At 42.4% G+C, this 17,693-nt stretch overlaps 2 protein-coding genes across 4 annotated transcripts in view; one reads left to right on the top strand and one right to left on the bottom strand.

Annotated features, from left to right (window-relative positions):
* Window positions 1-10,553, bottom strand: part of WDR83OS (WD repeat domain 83 opposite strand) — a 44,906-nt gene extending 34,353 nt beyond the window's left edge. The window contains exon 1 of the mRNA XM_069604107.1: window positions 10,259-10,553. Within this exon, the coding sequence (XP_069460208.1) occupies window positions 10,259-10,308 (50 nt within the window). The 5' untranslated portion in view covers window positions 10,309-10,553. The remainder of the gene's footprint in view (window positions 1-10,258) is intronic.
* The window catches only part of WDR83 (WD repeat domain 83), an 81,887-nt gene continuing 74,689 nt past the window's right edge, over window positions 10,496-17,693 (top strand). Inside the window, exon 1 of one of the 3 annotated variants that reach the window (XM_069604105.1) lies at window positions 10,496-10,624. The gene's annotated coding sequence lies outside the window, so the exon portion shown is untranslated. The other 2 variants (XM_069604104.1, XM_069604106.1) reach the window with 2 other exon arrangements.

The raw sequence follows: 17,693 nt of genomic DNA on the forward strand, positions 1-17,693 counted from the left end.
CCTAGTAGGTGGAGAGGCAGAATGGAGGCCAACACGAAAGTGGGCTTCGATCCCCACCTGCAGCCTTTATTCGCCATGCAATAGACGTTCTGCTCGCACCCTCAGAATGTATCATGGCCTAACCGTTTATGTAGGAATTATGCACCTACTGGGCATACTGACAACTGCAATCGGCCGAATTTGTATTGGCGAGGATGTGCTAAATAGGCATGACAGTAAACTTTACCCACTGTGCCCCTACTGTAATGTGGCTCTTTTTACAATCACTTGCCTCTTGCTTGGTTGATCCATCTCTACTGAGCCCACCAACTGCCATCTGGTGCCCATCAACTCCTGCTGGATTGTCTTTCCTATATACACTGTCATCTTCTGTTTTATGAAACCTTTTATAATCACTATGCCCACCTGTCTTGTCCATTTCTATACATGATGTAACCTACTGCACTGTTCACTGCATACCCATTGTAAACCGCTGCCTAGCCACCCCTCCTATGCCATTCTTGTCCCAAGGTTTCTTATGGTCCACCATTCCCCATGACTATTCCGATATCAATACACTTTTGCCTCTTCATATACTCTGCATGTCCTCTGCCATTCGATATACCCTGTGCACTCTGCACTAATGTTGTTAACTCATGTTCTACCCGAGGGCCAGTACCGTTATCCTTTCTATATGTCCTGTGCCGGCATGTCTAACGTGTTAAGGTGGTTGTGCTTTCCTATGTACGGACTTCCTGGGCACATTTCTTACCCCTTGTTCTGACTACTGCACATCAGTTGAAGCCATTTCTCCAGCATGCCCTTTTGCCATGCTTTACAATCTTCATCAACTGCACTAAAAGCTTTATTTAGGTTTTACTTAAGCATGTTAATAGGTGTCCTACCTTAAATCCTATGGCGTAGATTGAGATTGAGGAGCCCTTTCCACCGCAGTTGGAGGCAAGCCTTAGTTTGGTTGCTGATTTAGGGAGTGAAATAGTGGTTTGGGGGTCAACTGTTATTTCGAAGTTCCTGACCTTAATCTACTAAGACATGGGGATGTCCTAGAATGGGAGACCAAGAGAAAGGACCCGAAGACCCTTCCTCTGCCAGGCCCCACAGCAAAATCTGTTTAGAACCTACAGGGCTAATTTGCATTCAGTTATGAGCGATCGAGGCATCTTGTAAGATTTCTTTGATTGATAGTCCTACCATCGATTTAGCCGATACAAGGCATAAAATAAGCAGTGTCGCATAGCATTTTGATGTGCAATTCTGTGGGTTGGCTAATTAAATTGACACTAGTGTAGAAAAGTTAGCTATTTAAGTTGCGGTGTTCAATAAAAGCACTGCTCAGCCTGAATTCCTCTGGTTATCAAGGCTCACCACCCTCTTCAATGTCCACTGCAAGTTCAAAAGGGCTAATGGGGAGAGAGAGTGTAATAGTTATCCTCTCCTTCACTCTTAGTGCCAAAGGCCTGTGTGGGAGTGCTAGGCAATATTTTTTTTTCTTTTGCAAATAATTGATAAACAGAAGTAATCTGGATGATATTATATTAAGCTAACTATATCCTCTGTGGTAAAGACCACTATGTGTAACTTTATTAAAAAGTCACACCATTCCAAACATAACAATTTTAACTTGTTGCATAATGCATAACTAAGTATTGCTTCTGAAAAAAAAAAAAATACATTGTCTCCATGGCTTACAGTAAAGTTTAGGTTGGTTTGTCTAAATCTCATAGTGTCAACTAGATTTTTGTTGTTGTGGAAGATGCATCACATTGATGAGTGAACACTTTTGAAAATGTACATGATCACACGGCCACCTGCTTTTAATGGCAAATGTAGTTATGCGACATGCTGGTTGCATTTATCTGTGCAACTGGAGCTCAACGCATAAGCGGTTTTATACCAGTTACCCTGAAAGTGAGATTGCAGCAAACTACAATATTCAACCTAGTTTGACCAGTTCTCTGCCTGCCTTGCCATCGAGTCTGCTTAGTCTTACATTTTCTTTCCTCTTACATAATTAATACACAAAGCTAACTGGATGTTTATGGAAAAGAATGGTCAATAGTTCCATCCAGACTGTACATTGACACATCTACTGCAATACCACACCCTGTGGTTGGTCTCCAGAGCTCACTGTGCTCTGTGATATTATAATTGCATTATATATTAGCATCTGTGGGATAGAGCTGACCAAACTGTTTTCAGAGCCTTTTTATCCACTTTGTATATATATTCCCCTAATTATTGTACACATGTTTGTAAATATGCATTCCCTGTATATAATTTTTACATGTATGTATCTATATATCTATGTAACCAAGCTTCGCATATACTTGTAACTGCTGCGCCCTGTTACCCCCGGTTATCTTGCGCATTATAAATAATAAACAATCATATCTATTTATTTCGTGTCCATTTGTGCGACTAACCATGTACATTTTACAGACACTAAGCCAAAGCCCCTAAAGTCCAATTGCCCACTAAAGTAGATTTTATGATGAGCGAGTACCATTTGTAGGGGATGTTTGGAACTTGTATATAAAATTTACTTGTTTGCAGTAAATGTCAAATACCTTTCACTGTGCATAGCACGCAGCAATGTGCCAAACATAAAGTGGGTTTGAGGTGACATGCACTATTTTACAGAAAGAGCATTTACATTTTCAGCCACCCGTTGCTATGGGTAGTGTGCATTTCCTTTAGGTCGATAAGGTAAACTAAACTTGGTAAACTAAAATTACTTAACATTCAGGTCTAGTGAAATTTTAAAGAATTTGCAAGGCCTGATAATATCTTCAGCGGTACACAATGCTGTATTGATGCTAATTTTATATTTTGGATACAAATACCTTCTGGTGACAAGAAATATTAGTACAACATTGCTAATCAAATGGGTGTGCTTGCTAATCAAAAAAATAATTAAACTCTGCTAATCAATTTTTGAAAACTAATTTATGCCCTTCGATATCAACCGAAAATATTGTAAATAAAAAAACGAATGGTTGAAATGTTCGTGTTTCGGCTGTAACAAATTGACATACAGTTGAAAATGGCGAGCATTTCAACCATTCCATTTTCATTATAGCGAAAAAAGGGAATCAGGGGTGGCATGGGTGTCCCTTGCATCCAAAACAACAAAGTTTAAGGGGGTGGGGGTGGAAGGAAAAGGACCATGCAGCGCCGGTTCCCATCCACGGAAGTGAAGGGAACTGGCGCTGCAGAGACTTGGTGGCACACCACAAAGTGTGCTGTCAAAAGGTAAGAAAGGGGGTGGGGGGAGCGGGGTGTAGAAAGGCCATTTAGCAGTTGGGTGCTTATTTTGAATACTAACATTTAGAATTCGACATTTAATCTTCGAAATGTTTGTATTCAAAATAATCACGTACATCCCGATTGGCCATCATATGGGAAATGTTATCGTATCTCTTTCAATGAGGGAAGCCAAGGGCTTCGTATAGGCTCGGAGATCAAGGTCTCTGTCTGCTCGTTCAGCAGAGCTCCATCCTGGGACATGAGAATCGCGTGGTCCAGGTACATGATCAAACAAATGCCCCACACACAGTGAGATGGCCACGGGCTTCAGAGAATTAGTGAAGCACCACAGTGGGAGGAAAGACCAAAAGGGAGAACAATGAATTTCCTCCAACCATGAAAGTCATAGGAACTCCTGGTGGGCTTGCCAGAACAGTACAGTCAAATAAGCATCCCCGAGATTGAAACAGATCAACCAATCACCCTCCTGAATGATGTCCCTGCCATGTGAATGCCATCCATGTTGCTAGGCCACCTAGTTGTTATAACTCTTTCAGACTGATCACAGTAAAGAACACAATCCGTCCAGCGAACTAGGAACATACTGCTCACAAACCCTTCAGGATGTTGGAGCGTCTGCACTTTAGCACCTTTTTGGCTAGAGCTTGCACTTCTTTTCAGAGGAAGAGAGCACCATGATGGACAAAGAACGACTTCCTTGGAAACCTCCACTTCCACTGGGACCCATAACAAGTGAAGGCACAATCCTGACACTGTCTGCATAAGCCATTCATGGCCCAATATCAGTGTCCGATCTGAACAAAGTAAGCTATCTGACCACCCATCCCCCAATCGGGTCATCCTACCTGACCAGAACTCTCTCTGTGGCGATGGCGGGATGCCTGATGTTCCTCCAGTGACGACCCCTGATGCCTCATTCCCTGGGATTGAAAAAACGTATACTGTTAGCGGGACTCTCAGTAGGCCGCTGCTCCACTACCTCCTTGGGACATCCGAGAGTTATTGGCAGGGCCACCTGAACAGACCCTTCCTCAACCGGTCCTCCCGACAACCAGGGAGGTGGAGAAAAAAAAATACATGCTGTACATATGGAGGTTTCTGCCTTGTAGAAGACTGTAAAGGAAGTCCCGGGTTTGCAGAGCTCTTTGTTAAAAGGGGTCTCTAAACAGAATCCGCTTCAAAGCGTGCAAATTCCCAGAGCTTATTGTCAACTGTAACTAGCATGCCTCTGTAGTGCTCCACAGAAATTGCACAGTGAATATTACTCAAGAGGCACGCTCTCCTCTGGGTACAAGCAGCGGGGAGGGCAGTTTCCACTGGCACTCCACTCTCTGCGGCATGCTGTGAGAAAGCCAATTATTTTGGCCAATGAACCTGCAAGTTCCAATTTTTGACAGGAGTGGTACAAGCAAGTATTTCGTAGTCAATTTCCAGATTGATAGCTAGTTTTCGCTTCAAAGATTCAATGGGCCTACCACTTTGCCAGCCATCCTTGTTAAGGGCCTTACTCAATCTGAAGGCCATACACTCTGCTTCTCTGGGCAAGGGCACCCATTCAGAAGATGTTGGATGATTGATATTCTCTGGGTAAAACATCACTGGGCCCAATGGCAGTACTTTGGCCGCTTTGGGGTGTGAAGCGGACACTAAACGTCTCCTGTGTTTATGGTTTTGCCACTCCGCTTGCGAGCCATCCACATCAGAGGTGGACTCTGCATTCTTGCCCACTTACACCGCGTTGTTCACCTATAATTTCATGCTCCAGGCAGCAGCACAACTGAGAGTCCCTCAGATCTGCTAGGTCCGCTTCCTGGTGCCTTTTCTTGAGGATAAGATAAACATGAAGTAAAAGACAACACACAGAATCAGCAGAGAAGCATTGAACAACGTCTTCTAGGGCTTGACGGCCTGCCCTAGAAGACGCTGTTGTCGCATGCTTCTAATGTGCTTATGCTGTGTGTTTTCCTTTTATTTACAGACTTGGGGCCAGCAGGAGTCCACATGTGGTAGGAGGTTTGGGAGAACGCTGGTCAATGCTGGACCCAGAGGATTCTTCAAAGTCCCCAACCCATACCTAGCCTTGTGTACAGGGAACCTTCCTGCCCTCCCTAAGACACTAGCAGGGTAAGCAGGTCAAGTCTCCTCCAGCTCACAAGCACCCTAAAGTAACATGGAAAATGGATCCATGACTTTAAAGTCCAGAGTTTGAGAAGTTAAGGAGCCTTGTTCACAGACCCGCAATCACAGGGCACCGCGGACTACATGTTTTTAGTAGTCAGTAAAAAACAGATGAAGTCAACCGGGTTTGAAGCTGCAGCTCGAAAGAAAAACCACGACCTCATTTCAGACCAGAGAGGCTGCTGACATTTAAGAGGGAACATCTATTCTAGCATTTTTTTCAGCACCCTAATGCCTATGGGTCCAAGGTTTTGCGCTTAATAAAGGATGTAAAGTAAATTAACAAATCTAGTGTCTCAGCGATAGTTAAGAGGTCGATAGTGGTGCAAGCTTCAGAGAACAATGTGCTGAATAATTCGAAGATACCAGCTGGCCCTGAAAGAACCGTGGTGCTCAGAAACATAGGAGGGATGTAAAATGAATCAGGAGAATATGAAGGACGGAAGGATTTAGGAATGGACGTGAAGAGAGAGAGGAGCACGCAAGAAGAAAAAAAGGCATGCACAAGGAAAGAAAGAAAGTACATGTACTTATGAAAGGTTATTTCACAATTGGTGGTTAGGTAGCTAAGCAAAATCTTGAGATATGCAATATCTTGGGTTGCAAAATTGGTATTTTATTTATTGGTGTTCATAGAACAGCCGACATGTGTTCAACCGGGTTGGTCGTTATCAAGGTGAAAAACTGGATAGGCTTATCTCAATTACCGGGGACCAATCCGTTCCACTTCTGTGTTATTGTGTTATCACTGCATACTCCAAAAGTTCAAGGGGAAAAACCTCTTCATGTAAAAGTATAATAGTGGCAGGTAATGTATCCCGGTGGATATATAGTCGAAAAAACTTCAGGGAGTTGGTGTCTCCATTTGAAATATTTGGTCCCCGAGAATTGAGATAAGCCTATCCAGTTTTTCTCCTTGATAACAACCAAGCAGGTCGAAATACGTGTCAGCTGTTCTTAGAACACCAAGAATAAAATACCAATTTTGAAACTCAAGATATTGCATATCTCAAGATTTTGCTTAGTTAGCTAACCACCAATTGTGAAATAACCTTTCATTTGTTTTGACTTTTTTTTTTTAACCTAATATACATGTACTGAGCGTGAATATTGTCTCGAAATTACCACTTACATACTAATATCATTTTGGAACCTCAGTGGGAGGCAACCATTTTTCGAGATTTTCGCAGCTGGTTTTTGCTTAGTGCACAACTTAGTTTGGAGAATAGCGCACAGTAGTACGCATCTAACCCACTAAACATGGAGTAATGAGAAGAGGGGTGTTAAGGTATACCGGTATGAATGTATTTAAACTGTGAAGGTCTATTTACTTTATACCCGTTTACAGTCCGTTATATCTCTTTGCTATTACAGGACAGTGATTTGTAATAAACCAATAATGCCAAGCAAGACAGCAAGCCTAGTGCACTGCAGGAAAAATGTGTCCTCTAGAATAGAAAACATTGCTGGGCCTTCTCAAACAGTGAATTTGTAATAAATCTGTTTCAGGTACTAATCGTATAATTGCACCTTTTGAAAATGCAGAAACAAAAACACTGTAATGTTTTCAATTTATATTTTAAGTGTGCTTCCTGGATTATCCAATTCCAAAAGTGTTAGTAATAGCATTTAACAGAAAGCTTTAGAAATATTCAAACCATAGGAATTCAATTCACACTATTTCACTATTCGCTCTGCTCTTTTTATTACAGTCTGAAGAAAAAAGTTCGATGTGTTGGTTATTCCTTTGAAATGCATTACTACTCTATAAAGTTCGAAAGTGTTTATTAAAACAATTTTAGAGGGACTTAAAATATATATATTGTTTTTCTTGCCACACCCCATATATAGGAAATGGCAAGGTTACAGTTTACTTAAGTTAATTCACAAGACGAGAGCACAATCAAATCAATCTTTCTTGGACTTTTCTCAAATTTGCTGAAGCCATTAAGTGACTGAAACATGCAGCACAAAAACAAACACCACTTGGAAAAGCTCCATCTGATGCAAAACGAAAATCGATAAAGAGCTTCTGAAACACAACAAACAGCAGCACGACTTGCCGACCAGAGGATAAGAGCAACTTTCTCCAGGGCAAATGAGATGCCAGAGCAAACTGAAGCAAGGCTTGCCGACAAGGGGACAAGCACAACATCCTCCAGGGAACATGAGACACCACTCGATCAGGAAACGGGCAACGTCGGGTACCCCAGCTAGATGTAAAATAAGTTTGCAAATTAAATATAAAATAATTTCAGCCACAATGTCTGTATAACATTAGGGATTATTTATTGGTTTTTGTTTGGTGCTATTTTACTACTGTTTCAAAATTGGGGCGAGTCAAGTAATCTCAAGTAGACCACGAACTTGAGCAAAATGTTAGTGGCGTGCGGTGGGGAATTTGATCAAAATAATCTGGCATTTTCTCGGGTTAAATTAGCAATAATTATGAATATTTAGAAAACCTTAAAACATATGTAATTTTCGATTTTGTAATTATACACAGGGAGCAAAAAGTTGTAAGCTGGTATTCAGCCATGAAAAGTGAGTCGCACTGCAATGCTATATATACAAACAGCACACGATTTATTATTTGCCAAGAGTTAAATATCACTAACCAATGGCCAGTGCTGAGTGCACATTTTGACATGGAACATGACAACGGCCAAGTAAACATGCAATGCAAAGAAGATCAATGTTCCCTTCATTTAAGAAACCTTCAAAAATATGTATGATCAAATTGTAACTGTTGATCTAGGGAGGAGTACAATACCCCTCAGGCATCAACTTTGAACTTCTAACAAAAAGTTTTCATTTTAAATACAAGGGTTAGGATAGTGCCAGGATGGGTGGTTGCATTTTTCTTAACTGAACAAGTAGAATATTGCACGTCTTGGAACCACAATATATTCTTGGCTCGTATGTTTAGGAGGAGGAAGGCAATCAAAGCGGTTAAGTAGGAGTCACTGTAGTGCAGCTTTGTGATGCTTTCCTTCAGAAAGAGGTCACCTGATGTACATAGGAAGAAATCATATATGCCTTCCGCAGGTTATGCAACAAAAAGCTTAATTAAAGGAACATAATTGGTCAGTACCTTTACTGTTCCAGACTGTCCTTTGCACAAAGGTAGTTGTAAGTTGTTTAGTAGGAAGATCGGATATTTATAGTGCAACAAAGCTGTAGTACAAGACCTGGGAAAAGAGGCTACACCAATAATGTTACAGTGGCATGTCCAATCAGTGCTGGTAAAGAGTCAGTCTAATTGATACTTGTTACTGAAATGAGTGAATACTTAGTACTGTCAACATTGATGTAAAAGTATTTGAGACCCCAAAATAAACCTATTGTTGTGTGGATCAGGCCTTATACTTTATAGCTAAAGCAAAACAAAGTAAACATAGTGAATAGGACCCAACATCTTGGTGGTCTGTGTTTCTTACAGAATTCCTGACATTGTAGGGCTGATTTGACCAAACTGATGCTACCTTAAGGGGAATTTTGAATGCTTGCACAATACCATGATAACAGCAGTGTACCAGCACATTTTTATAAAGTTATCATACCACTGAAAAATCAATAACATGATGGCCCTTAATGAGAAGATGGAATAACTAAGGCGAAGGAAAGAAAAGGTGGGTAAAGAAGCAAAAGATGGAGAACTGAGGAGATGAAGATACAAGCTGGAGGAAGACAGGGCAGAGAGTAAAGCAAAAGGAACAAGCCGGGTGTATGGAAAATAAAAAAGGTAAAGAACGTGGAGGGGGAATAGTGAGAACACCAAAGAGGGAGTAAAATGGAGTCGAGACTCAAGAAATTGACAATACGCTCATTACTAAGCTATTGGAGAAATGTCAAGGCAGGGGACAATGTAGACAAAGACCAACCTATACCAGCCTTTCTATATGCTCATGCCCACCAGTAGCAGGCCCCTTGATACCCCAGGGATCAAAATTAAGATTTCATGAGCAGGAGCTTAAACTAGCTCCAGAGTATCTGCCATCAACTAGTAGGCAGGAGCTTCCTCTATATAGCGTGACACAAATCTAACTTTTACGCGAGATGCATCTTCAAGATGTCTCCAATGAATCTTTACCACATTCGCAGACACAGAAAGTTTACGGCACATAGGTATGTTTGTATGGCTCCATTTTGCCCCTGGAGCCAAACGTAGCTCCTGGTAGCTGTTGGTGTCATGCTAACCAGGCTCTCCTGGCCTCGAAGCAGGAGCTAAATAGCTCCCAGCAATTTCGAAACCTGCTATCCTATAACCGCTATGCCCCCCTACTACACACCTGATGCCTTCGAGCACGATCTCACTTTGTATAATCATGCCCTCCTCTCAGATACCGCTTTCCATATGCCACCTCTAGTCACATGTCCTTTTTACACCTATATGACCACCTGGACTGTGACCCTTACTATATCCTGCATGACTAGCTGTACTGTACTACCTCTTGTACCCTACTGTGCTACACGCTTCATGTCCTGATACACTACACACTTTACAACAAATATCATCTGACAGGCCCCACTCCCAATACCCCCTTTAAACTGTGATTATTCCTACACACTCCATGGAAGCTGAAATGTCCCCATAAACGAGTTGTGCCTGCAGGTTGTGCATGGCACACCACCAATTAATGTGCAAATAATTCTCAAGTAATGTCCGTCTTGACTTCATGCGCCACTCATGAGATCAGGTCGTATTATGTGCTTTGACCTCCCCTCCCCCCCAATCCAACCCTGCCTGTCCTCTACCAACTGTCGCCATTCGGTTCTCCTACCCCTCCCTCCTCTTACTCCTCTTCCTCACCGAAGTATCTTGTTGGCCCTGCGCGGGTCCGAAGAATTATTCACGGCCATGGCGACTGCAGAGAGGGAGACACTAGACTCTGGCAAGCCGCAAATCCCCTGCCCCAGCCGGCAGAGATCAGCACAGCTTCCGCTTCGGAGAGAACAGCTGACGGACCGGAACCACTACACAAACGGATCCTGTACCAAGGGGAAGGAGAAGCGTGTGACACTTATCATAGACATAGAAAAGAGACTAGCCGCTGTTGGGCCTGTACCAGGAAGACTGTCTGTGTCACACCCAATAACAGAATAATACATTCCGCGTTTTCGGAATGGAGAAAAGCGTGGTGTCATAGACAGAGAAAGAAGACTAACCACAGTTGGGGTTTGTATCAGGAAGACTGTGTCACACTCAATAACAGAATAACATTCCGCGTTTTGGGAATGGAGAGAGAGAAGCTACCTGTGCCGCCTGTTGCTCTGTACGACTGAAGCGTTCAAGTACATGGAAGTTCACTAGAGGATGAAATGAACACCCCGTTTATTAGTGGCCTTAAAACGCACGGAACTGCCGGGCGGCAGTATCTGCAGCCGGGGGGGCTTAGAAACAAGTTGCACAAGGGTTAGTTTTAAAATGTGGTTGCAGTAGCTATAGTTCATATCTCTATTTTAAAAGAGGGAGCTCCACTGGCGGCAAGGCGTTAGTTTAAATAGATGAAGTATGTATTACCTTGTGACTGTCCTCCTTTCAGGGCGTCAAACTTTACATGTAGATTGTTTATATTAAGAGTTAATTCCTCATTGAGCTTCATATGGGCTGGTAATTTGGTTTCATATTGTGGTGATGTCCACAGTGAAAAGCTGGAGACCGCCATAGTTGAATTTGCATTATTTTAAAAATAAATTTCGATTTTTGAATACCAAAATAAACTTTACACAATGTTTTTGCAAGACACTAGATGTGGAGGCGCACCAGAAGCACATTGCATAGATGCCAACTTTTCACAGTGTTATGTTATGTAAAGGTACTTATATAGCACACCGTCACCAATGGAATTGGAAGTGGTCCCCAGGCGCTCTGGAGGATCTGTAAACGAGAAGTTGGGATGGGTTAGTAAGGTGAAGCGGGAGAAGGATAGTGAGAGGGGTGGTGTACTGTTGGCAGCTTCAACTCTGTAGACACCGTGTGCTGAGCTTTGGTGCGAGTATCGGAGTCAGTCCGCGTGTGCTGTAGGTGCAGCATATGTGTTGTTGTGGTGTGGTGAAGTGTGTGCGGCTTGTGCAAAAGATGGTTTATGAGTTTTTTTGAGAGAGATACGTATGCAGAGAGTTTGAGCTTATATTGGTTAGTGGGTTATGACATTTAACATGCTAGCATTCACAGTTCTTTCTAATTGTAGTACTTTCTAATCTACATATTCTGTTCGAGTGTGACACTCGCTAACCTTCCCAATCATTGTCTAGATGTGGGGCAGGATAGTTTCCTCAATTCTAGGTGTGGCAGTTTCCAACACTCAATTTCCTTCAGCTATCCCTCTGCAAATACCTCCCCTCTCGAGCTCTTCGCTCCTCTACCTCCAACTCACTCAGGGTCAGTCGTTTTTCTAAGAAACGAGCTATGGGTAGATCTCTGTCTTTGGCTGGGGCCTCCCTCTGGAACAGCCTCCCTGCCACTCTAAAACTTGAGGAGAAACATCTCCGGTTCCGGAAGCACCTCAAGACCTTCCTCTTTTCTTCTGCCTGTGCTCCCCCTCTCCCCTGCTGATCTGTTCTCTCTCGGCACTGTGCACCTGGCCACCCTCTGTCTTTTGGGCCCAAGTACCTGCTCATCCTGCCACCCTCCCGCACTGCCTCCGGGTCACTCCTTGCACTGGGTCTGTATCTGTACCCATACAGCCCCCCTTTTTCTTCCTGCACTTATCAGACCTACCCTGTCTGCTGCCTTAAAGCTAGCACTTGCAAATTGCTGGCTGCATTACCACTGTTTTGTTGCCTTTATTATTTATTTATTGTTATTTATCTGTTTCTCCTCTGCTTCGCACTTTCTACCTCTTCCCCCCCTTCCAGGCACTTTTCCCCTCCCCCCTCTCCCATGCACTTGCGCGTTCTCAATGTCACTGGGCCTAGTAAGATCGCTGTTTTGTTCTCCCCTGATCCCCTCCCTTGCCTTGTCGCGCTCTGAAACACTTGTGTACAAGCGCGATAGAAATAAAATATCAATCAATCAAAGTGTGGCATGTGCTGAAATTCACTGTCCCATCTAGGTGCGACGCAGGCTAAAGTTAAGAAAACCATCTAAGTGTGGCAGTGTGGCACATGCTAACATTCATATTCTATCTCTATGCGATGCAGGCTGAGGCTAAGAAATTCCACCTAGGTATGGCACATGCTAATATTCAGGTTCCATCAAAGTGTGGCATGTGCCGACATTAACAATCCTATCTAGATGCGAGGCAGGCCTGAGCTAGGGAATCTGACTAAGTGTGACGCAGGCTACAGTTAAGAAATCCATCTAAGTGTGGCGCATGCTAACATTCAAGTTCCGTCTAGGTGTGGTGCATGCTAACATTCAAAATTCTGTCTAGATGCGACGTAGGCTAAAGTAAAGAATTCCAGCTACGTGTGGTACATGCTAACATTGTTACACCTGTCTAAAGGTGATGTAGGCTAATCTTGACAGTTCTCTATTGTTGTGGCACTAGTTAACATTGGCTAGTGTGTTAGTGCGTAATACAAAACAACATTTACAGTCAGGCCAAGAATGGATTTAGGCTGGTGATGACAAATCTCTCTAAGCATGCATGGTGTAATTCTATGGTAGTCTGCGCTTTTGAGAAGTAAGGTAGAGTGTCAAGGGCTTTCTGGAGTAGAGTAATTGCTCTACTCCCCACCCATGCCACACTTACAGTTTTGTTGGTGTCTGTTGGCTAATGGCTTCTTTTGCTCCCCCTGCGGACACCTGCAGACACTTCGTGTAGCCGTCCTTAGCCGCAGGGGCTGCTGGGCAGGGCGCTGCTCTGGGAAGGTGGCTTAAGAGCCTTGATAGACCAATAGGGGTGAGGGGGTGGGCAGGGAGGAGGGAGGGAAGGGGAGCCACAATCAAGGGACGCTTCGGGGCATGGTGGCAACAGGCTGGGGCCACTATAGGCCAAAATGGAGGCAGTTCATGCCAAGTCTCACTGGAGCGCCACGCTCACCTGCAACGCCGAGTGGGCGTGAGTGTCACTTCTGTGTTGCCCACACATCCTCATGGAATGAATTTAGAGCAATGTCAACATTTTTGCCTTAGTGGTATTAATCTACCATCAGTGGTAGCAGTTGCAAACTGCTGGCTTTGCCAATGCTTGTTTTTAACAGGACTTTAGTGGAGGATACGCATAGTGCTTATAAAAATGGAGTGGCTGAAGACAGACCTGGTAAAGCAGGGACGGTGATGGGGCTTTTCAAATGAATGGGGCCTCAAGGTGGCTCCTAGCAACTGCCCCCGTGTTTCCAGTCAGCAGTCTTGTAAAACAGCAATATATAACTTTCTCTGTTTCCGTTCTGGGGCATAAAATGTGTGCTTTGCAGCGCTCGTATTCCAAGCTGGTTTTACCGGAGACCTTCCGGCCACTACTTACCACGGGATATACAGAAGTGTTATCACCTCTTTGCCTTATAACCCTGGTTAATCCACATAAGCCATTTTCTGGCAAAGACTGGTTTATGGCTCTTCATTGGGCATTTAGCGTTTAAGATCCCTGCTGGCTGGCCGTCTTGTGATAATCAGCAGCAATTAACCTTAACTTTATCACCATTGCAATGTATGCACCCCTGAGGTGCCTCCGATGGTTTTTCCTCTAAGCAGGGGGGCGCCCCAACCTTCATCTTCAGTTGGGCCTGTGGTAAAGACATTTTCCCACGGGTAACTGCACCATTTTGCACCCGTTGCCGTTTTATGGCCAGGTAGTACCTTTTATGGCAGTGCCTGGCAAGTGCATATGCCATTCCTACACAAAATGGGGCTGAGCTTTTTTGGTTGCGGCTCTAGCTTTGTGGAACTTACTTCCCATGAACCTGCAAGGCCACTGTTGATCGTCTTGTCTTCAGGAAAGTAACAAAAAACGTATCTATTTAGCTGAGCCTCTTCTCTGCTTTCCTTTGGTGGTTACTCTTTCTGGCTGAGGAACATATCGCTCCAAGATACCCTCAGGTATTAGCCGCGCTTAAGAAGCCTTGCTAACATAAAACATAAAAGCCAAAATTGGTGGCTTTGACAATGCTTGTGTAGGTGGTGTCAGCAAAAATCTCATCAATCATTAATGACGAAAATCTGAGATGATAATGAAAATACAGAAGTATGTGTTTTAAAAACCATTTAACGACTACGTTTAAATCTTACGATACATGGAAGGTTAGTTAATTTTTTGAGATGAAATTGAAGAGCAGATATCATGAGCTAATGCAAGTATACAGAAGCAAAACGGGAAGCATTGTTTTTTAAGCTAGGATATGTGTAGACATTTTTACATCTCTGTTTAACTTCTTCCAAATGCCACCAAAGCTCACTAAATGTATAGTGATGATATTAAAAGACAGTAAAAAAAAGAATATAAAAGAAATGCATTTATATAACAGTAACCGAGGTGAATCTCAGCTCAGAGTTCTTCAGTATCATTGCTTGATCTTGGTTGCATAGTCGTTTTAAAGAAATATATGTTCCGTAGGGTTTGTCGTTTCGCTCTGTGTGGGGTTTGTCTCTGGAATGGTGAGTGGCTTAGGGTCAAACGGTGGGGCCTGTTTGTATTTGGCGGATTGGCATATTAAGACTATGTCCCCTTGCTTTAAACGGGAACGTTTTGCTCTCCATTTAATGTCTGTGCACTCCTTCTTTCGACTTTGTATCTTGCTCTCGCATCAATATCTGATTTGGTGTTCTGTTGACCCTTGAGATGTTCTGCGGTAATCTTGCCCTCTGAACATTATATCGACATGGTATTGTTCTATCATACTGTGTGGTGTGTTATGGTAGTCCCATAGTATTCGATATGTAATTTGTCCCATGAGATTGTTGGTGATGTTAGATATTCTGTCAGCACACTTCAAATTTGGTATGAACCGTTCCGCTGTCCCATTTGCTTGAGGCCATAATGGAGTCCTACACCTGTGATGGAAACCATGCATTCTGCAAAATGAAGAAATTGACTAGTGAATGATGGTCCATTGTCTGACTTCACTGTTTTAGGTACGATATATAATATTTAGTCTAGAACTGGTATTACCGCAGATGCTGCTGATGAGTGCAATGTTTGAATGTCGGGATTCCTGGAATATTCGTCCATTACCAACAATTTGTACGTTCCCGATTGTAAGGGACGAAAGAAATCCATCGGGACCTCTTCCCACACATTTTCTAGTAGCTGTATCATGCACAGGGGTTCCGAGTTTGTATGAGGCTGTCTGCCAGAAAAAGGCTTTGTTAAAAGTTGATCCGCCAGGCGACTCCTTTCAATCCTTAATTGACTCTTTTGTGTTGGGTTGGTTTGTAGTGAATCCAAATAGATTGTGTCGCAGTTCGCTGGAGTGTAACAGTAAAAAGCCTAAATCGTCATAAGATGCTTAACTTTGAAGGAAAAAACTCCCGGACTCTGCGCCATTAAGTATAGTTGTACTTTAATGGTTAGTCAAAGTAAGACGCTCTCTTCATGATTACACGTGTTTCGGCTCGGCTGAGCCTTTCTCAAATCACGGCTGTAACTGCACACATATTTACCCCATTTGCAAATAAACCCACAATTAATTCAAGAGTCAAACAATTCATTCAAATAAATCCCATAGCCCAACATGATTCCACAGTTCCCAACACAATGGAAACCAAAAAGAAATTAAATTCAGCGACAGAGATTGTGGGTTGGTGATGGGGAGGATTGCAAGGGGATGGAGAAAACAAGGTAGCAAGAAACCAGAAAGAAAGAAAACATCCAGTATTCAAAAATGAAAAAGACAAATAATAATATTGCGTTAGTCAAATTGTAAATCCATTATCTTCATATATTACAAGCTTGATCTGATGTTGGCCAAACATATGTCAACACCCCTAAAACTATGGGGTTGCTTACCAGAAATAGTTTAAACGAAGGTTCCACGTGGCGATTATCAGATAAGTTATATAAGGGTTTAATCCCAAAGTCCAAGTCTCTGTCGAGAAATGTAATACAATTGCCCATATTATATACAAAGCTTTACCATCATTTGTTGATATGTACACTAAATTAATATTGGGTACCTAATTATCAATAGATTAGAATTCATTGACCTGCTCTTTTTTTATTATATAAACCTGTATATCTTATTTAGCAAGCAATAAGCTTGTATCTCGTTAATGCCGATGGGTCCAAGTTATAATAAAAAATTCTAAATGTTATCATGGTAGTTTCGCGTAATTCGTTACTCATTTTTTTCATCAGGTCATCCCCAAATATTAATTGTATGTTAATTGCTATTATCATAGACTCATCAAATAGTCTTCCTGTGATCCAATTATTCACAGAATACGGTGAAATAAGCTTATCATGCAGCTTCTGTCTCTTGCTTCGGCTGGAACGGAGTTCCGTGAGCCGGCGCCATTTTAGATATAATGTTGATATACTGTAACCATGGCAACATTGTACATACGTTGCCATGGTGCATGCGCTCCCTGCCCCAGCACAGACTATTTCCCCAAGTTCTGGGCGCCATCTTGAAAAGGAGCCTCGTAACTTGTTGATTAGTACAATGAAATGGCCTTATTTATTATGAATAGATTTCAAGCATGGAATTGTTCATATTTTCAGCGTGGAATGAAAAAATAGATAAAGTCCTCCCATGAAAGACAGTGTTAAAATGAGATTGAATGGCGCGTCTGTTCGCTTTATTATTTTGCACAAGCGTAATTTACTTAAACACTGCTCCGTCTTACATTCATAAATACTTGGCGCAGGGCCAATTGTCAATCAAATTGTTATCCATTCTAATTACGATTTGAATATGTAGTTAATGTTATCTTGCTGATAAACACAATTAATCATTACACTAGGTGAGGTGACGAATTTCGCAATGATAAGTGTTTAGTTACAAACGTAACTATTGGGTATCACTTATACGGTATTATAATACGTGTTAAATGTGCAAAGTAGTAACTACACAATGTTTCATCTTCTCCAAGCCCGCTCTAAGTGGCATCCCATGTCTTGTTAACTCCTGTAAATGCTTGTTACGCTCACTGGATTCATTTTATGATTATCTTACAATTGCCCATTAGCAACCCTTACCTGCAAAGTAATCAAATGCCAATTCAGCATGTTAGAGACTAATTGAGTCTGGAGAGCATTAGTAATGGAGCCTAATTACATCATTGGATTATGGTTAGATTTAAGAATTGTATAACAGCTAGCTCAGTAGTAAATTTTACTTCATACAACTTCAGGAATAATACC

The sequence above is a fragment of the Ambystoma mexicanum genome, chromosome 3q, assembly GCF_040938575.1.
Source record: "Ambystoma mexicanum isolate Mex_15411 chromosome 3q, UKY_AmexF1_1, whole genome shotgun sequence".
Classification (NCBI taxonomy): domain Eukaryota; kingdom Metazoa; phylum Chordata; class Amphibia; order Caudata; family Ambystomatidae; genus Ambystoma; species Ambystoma mexicanum.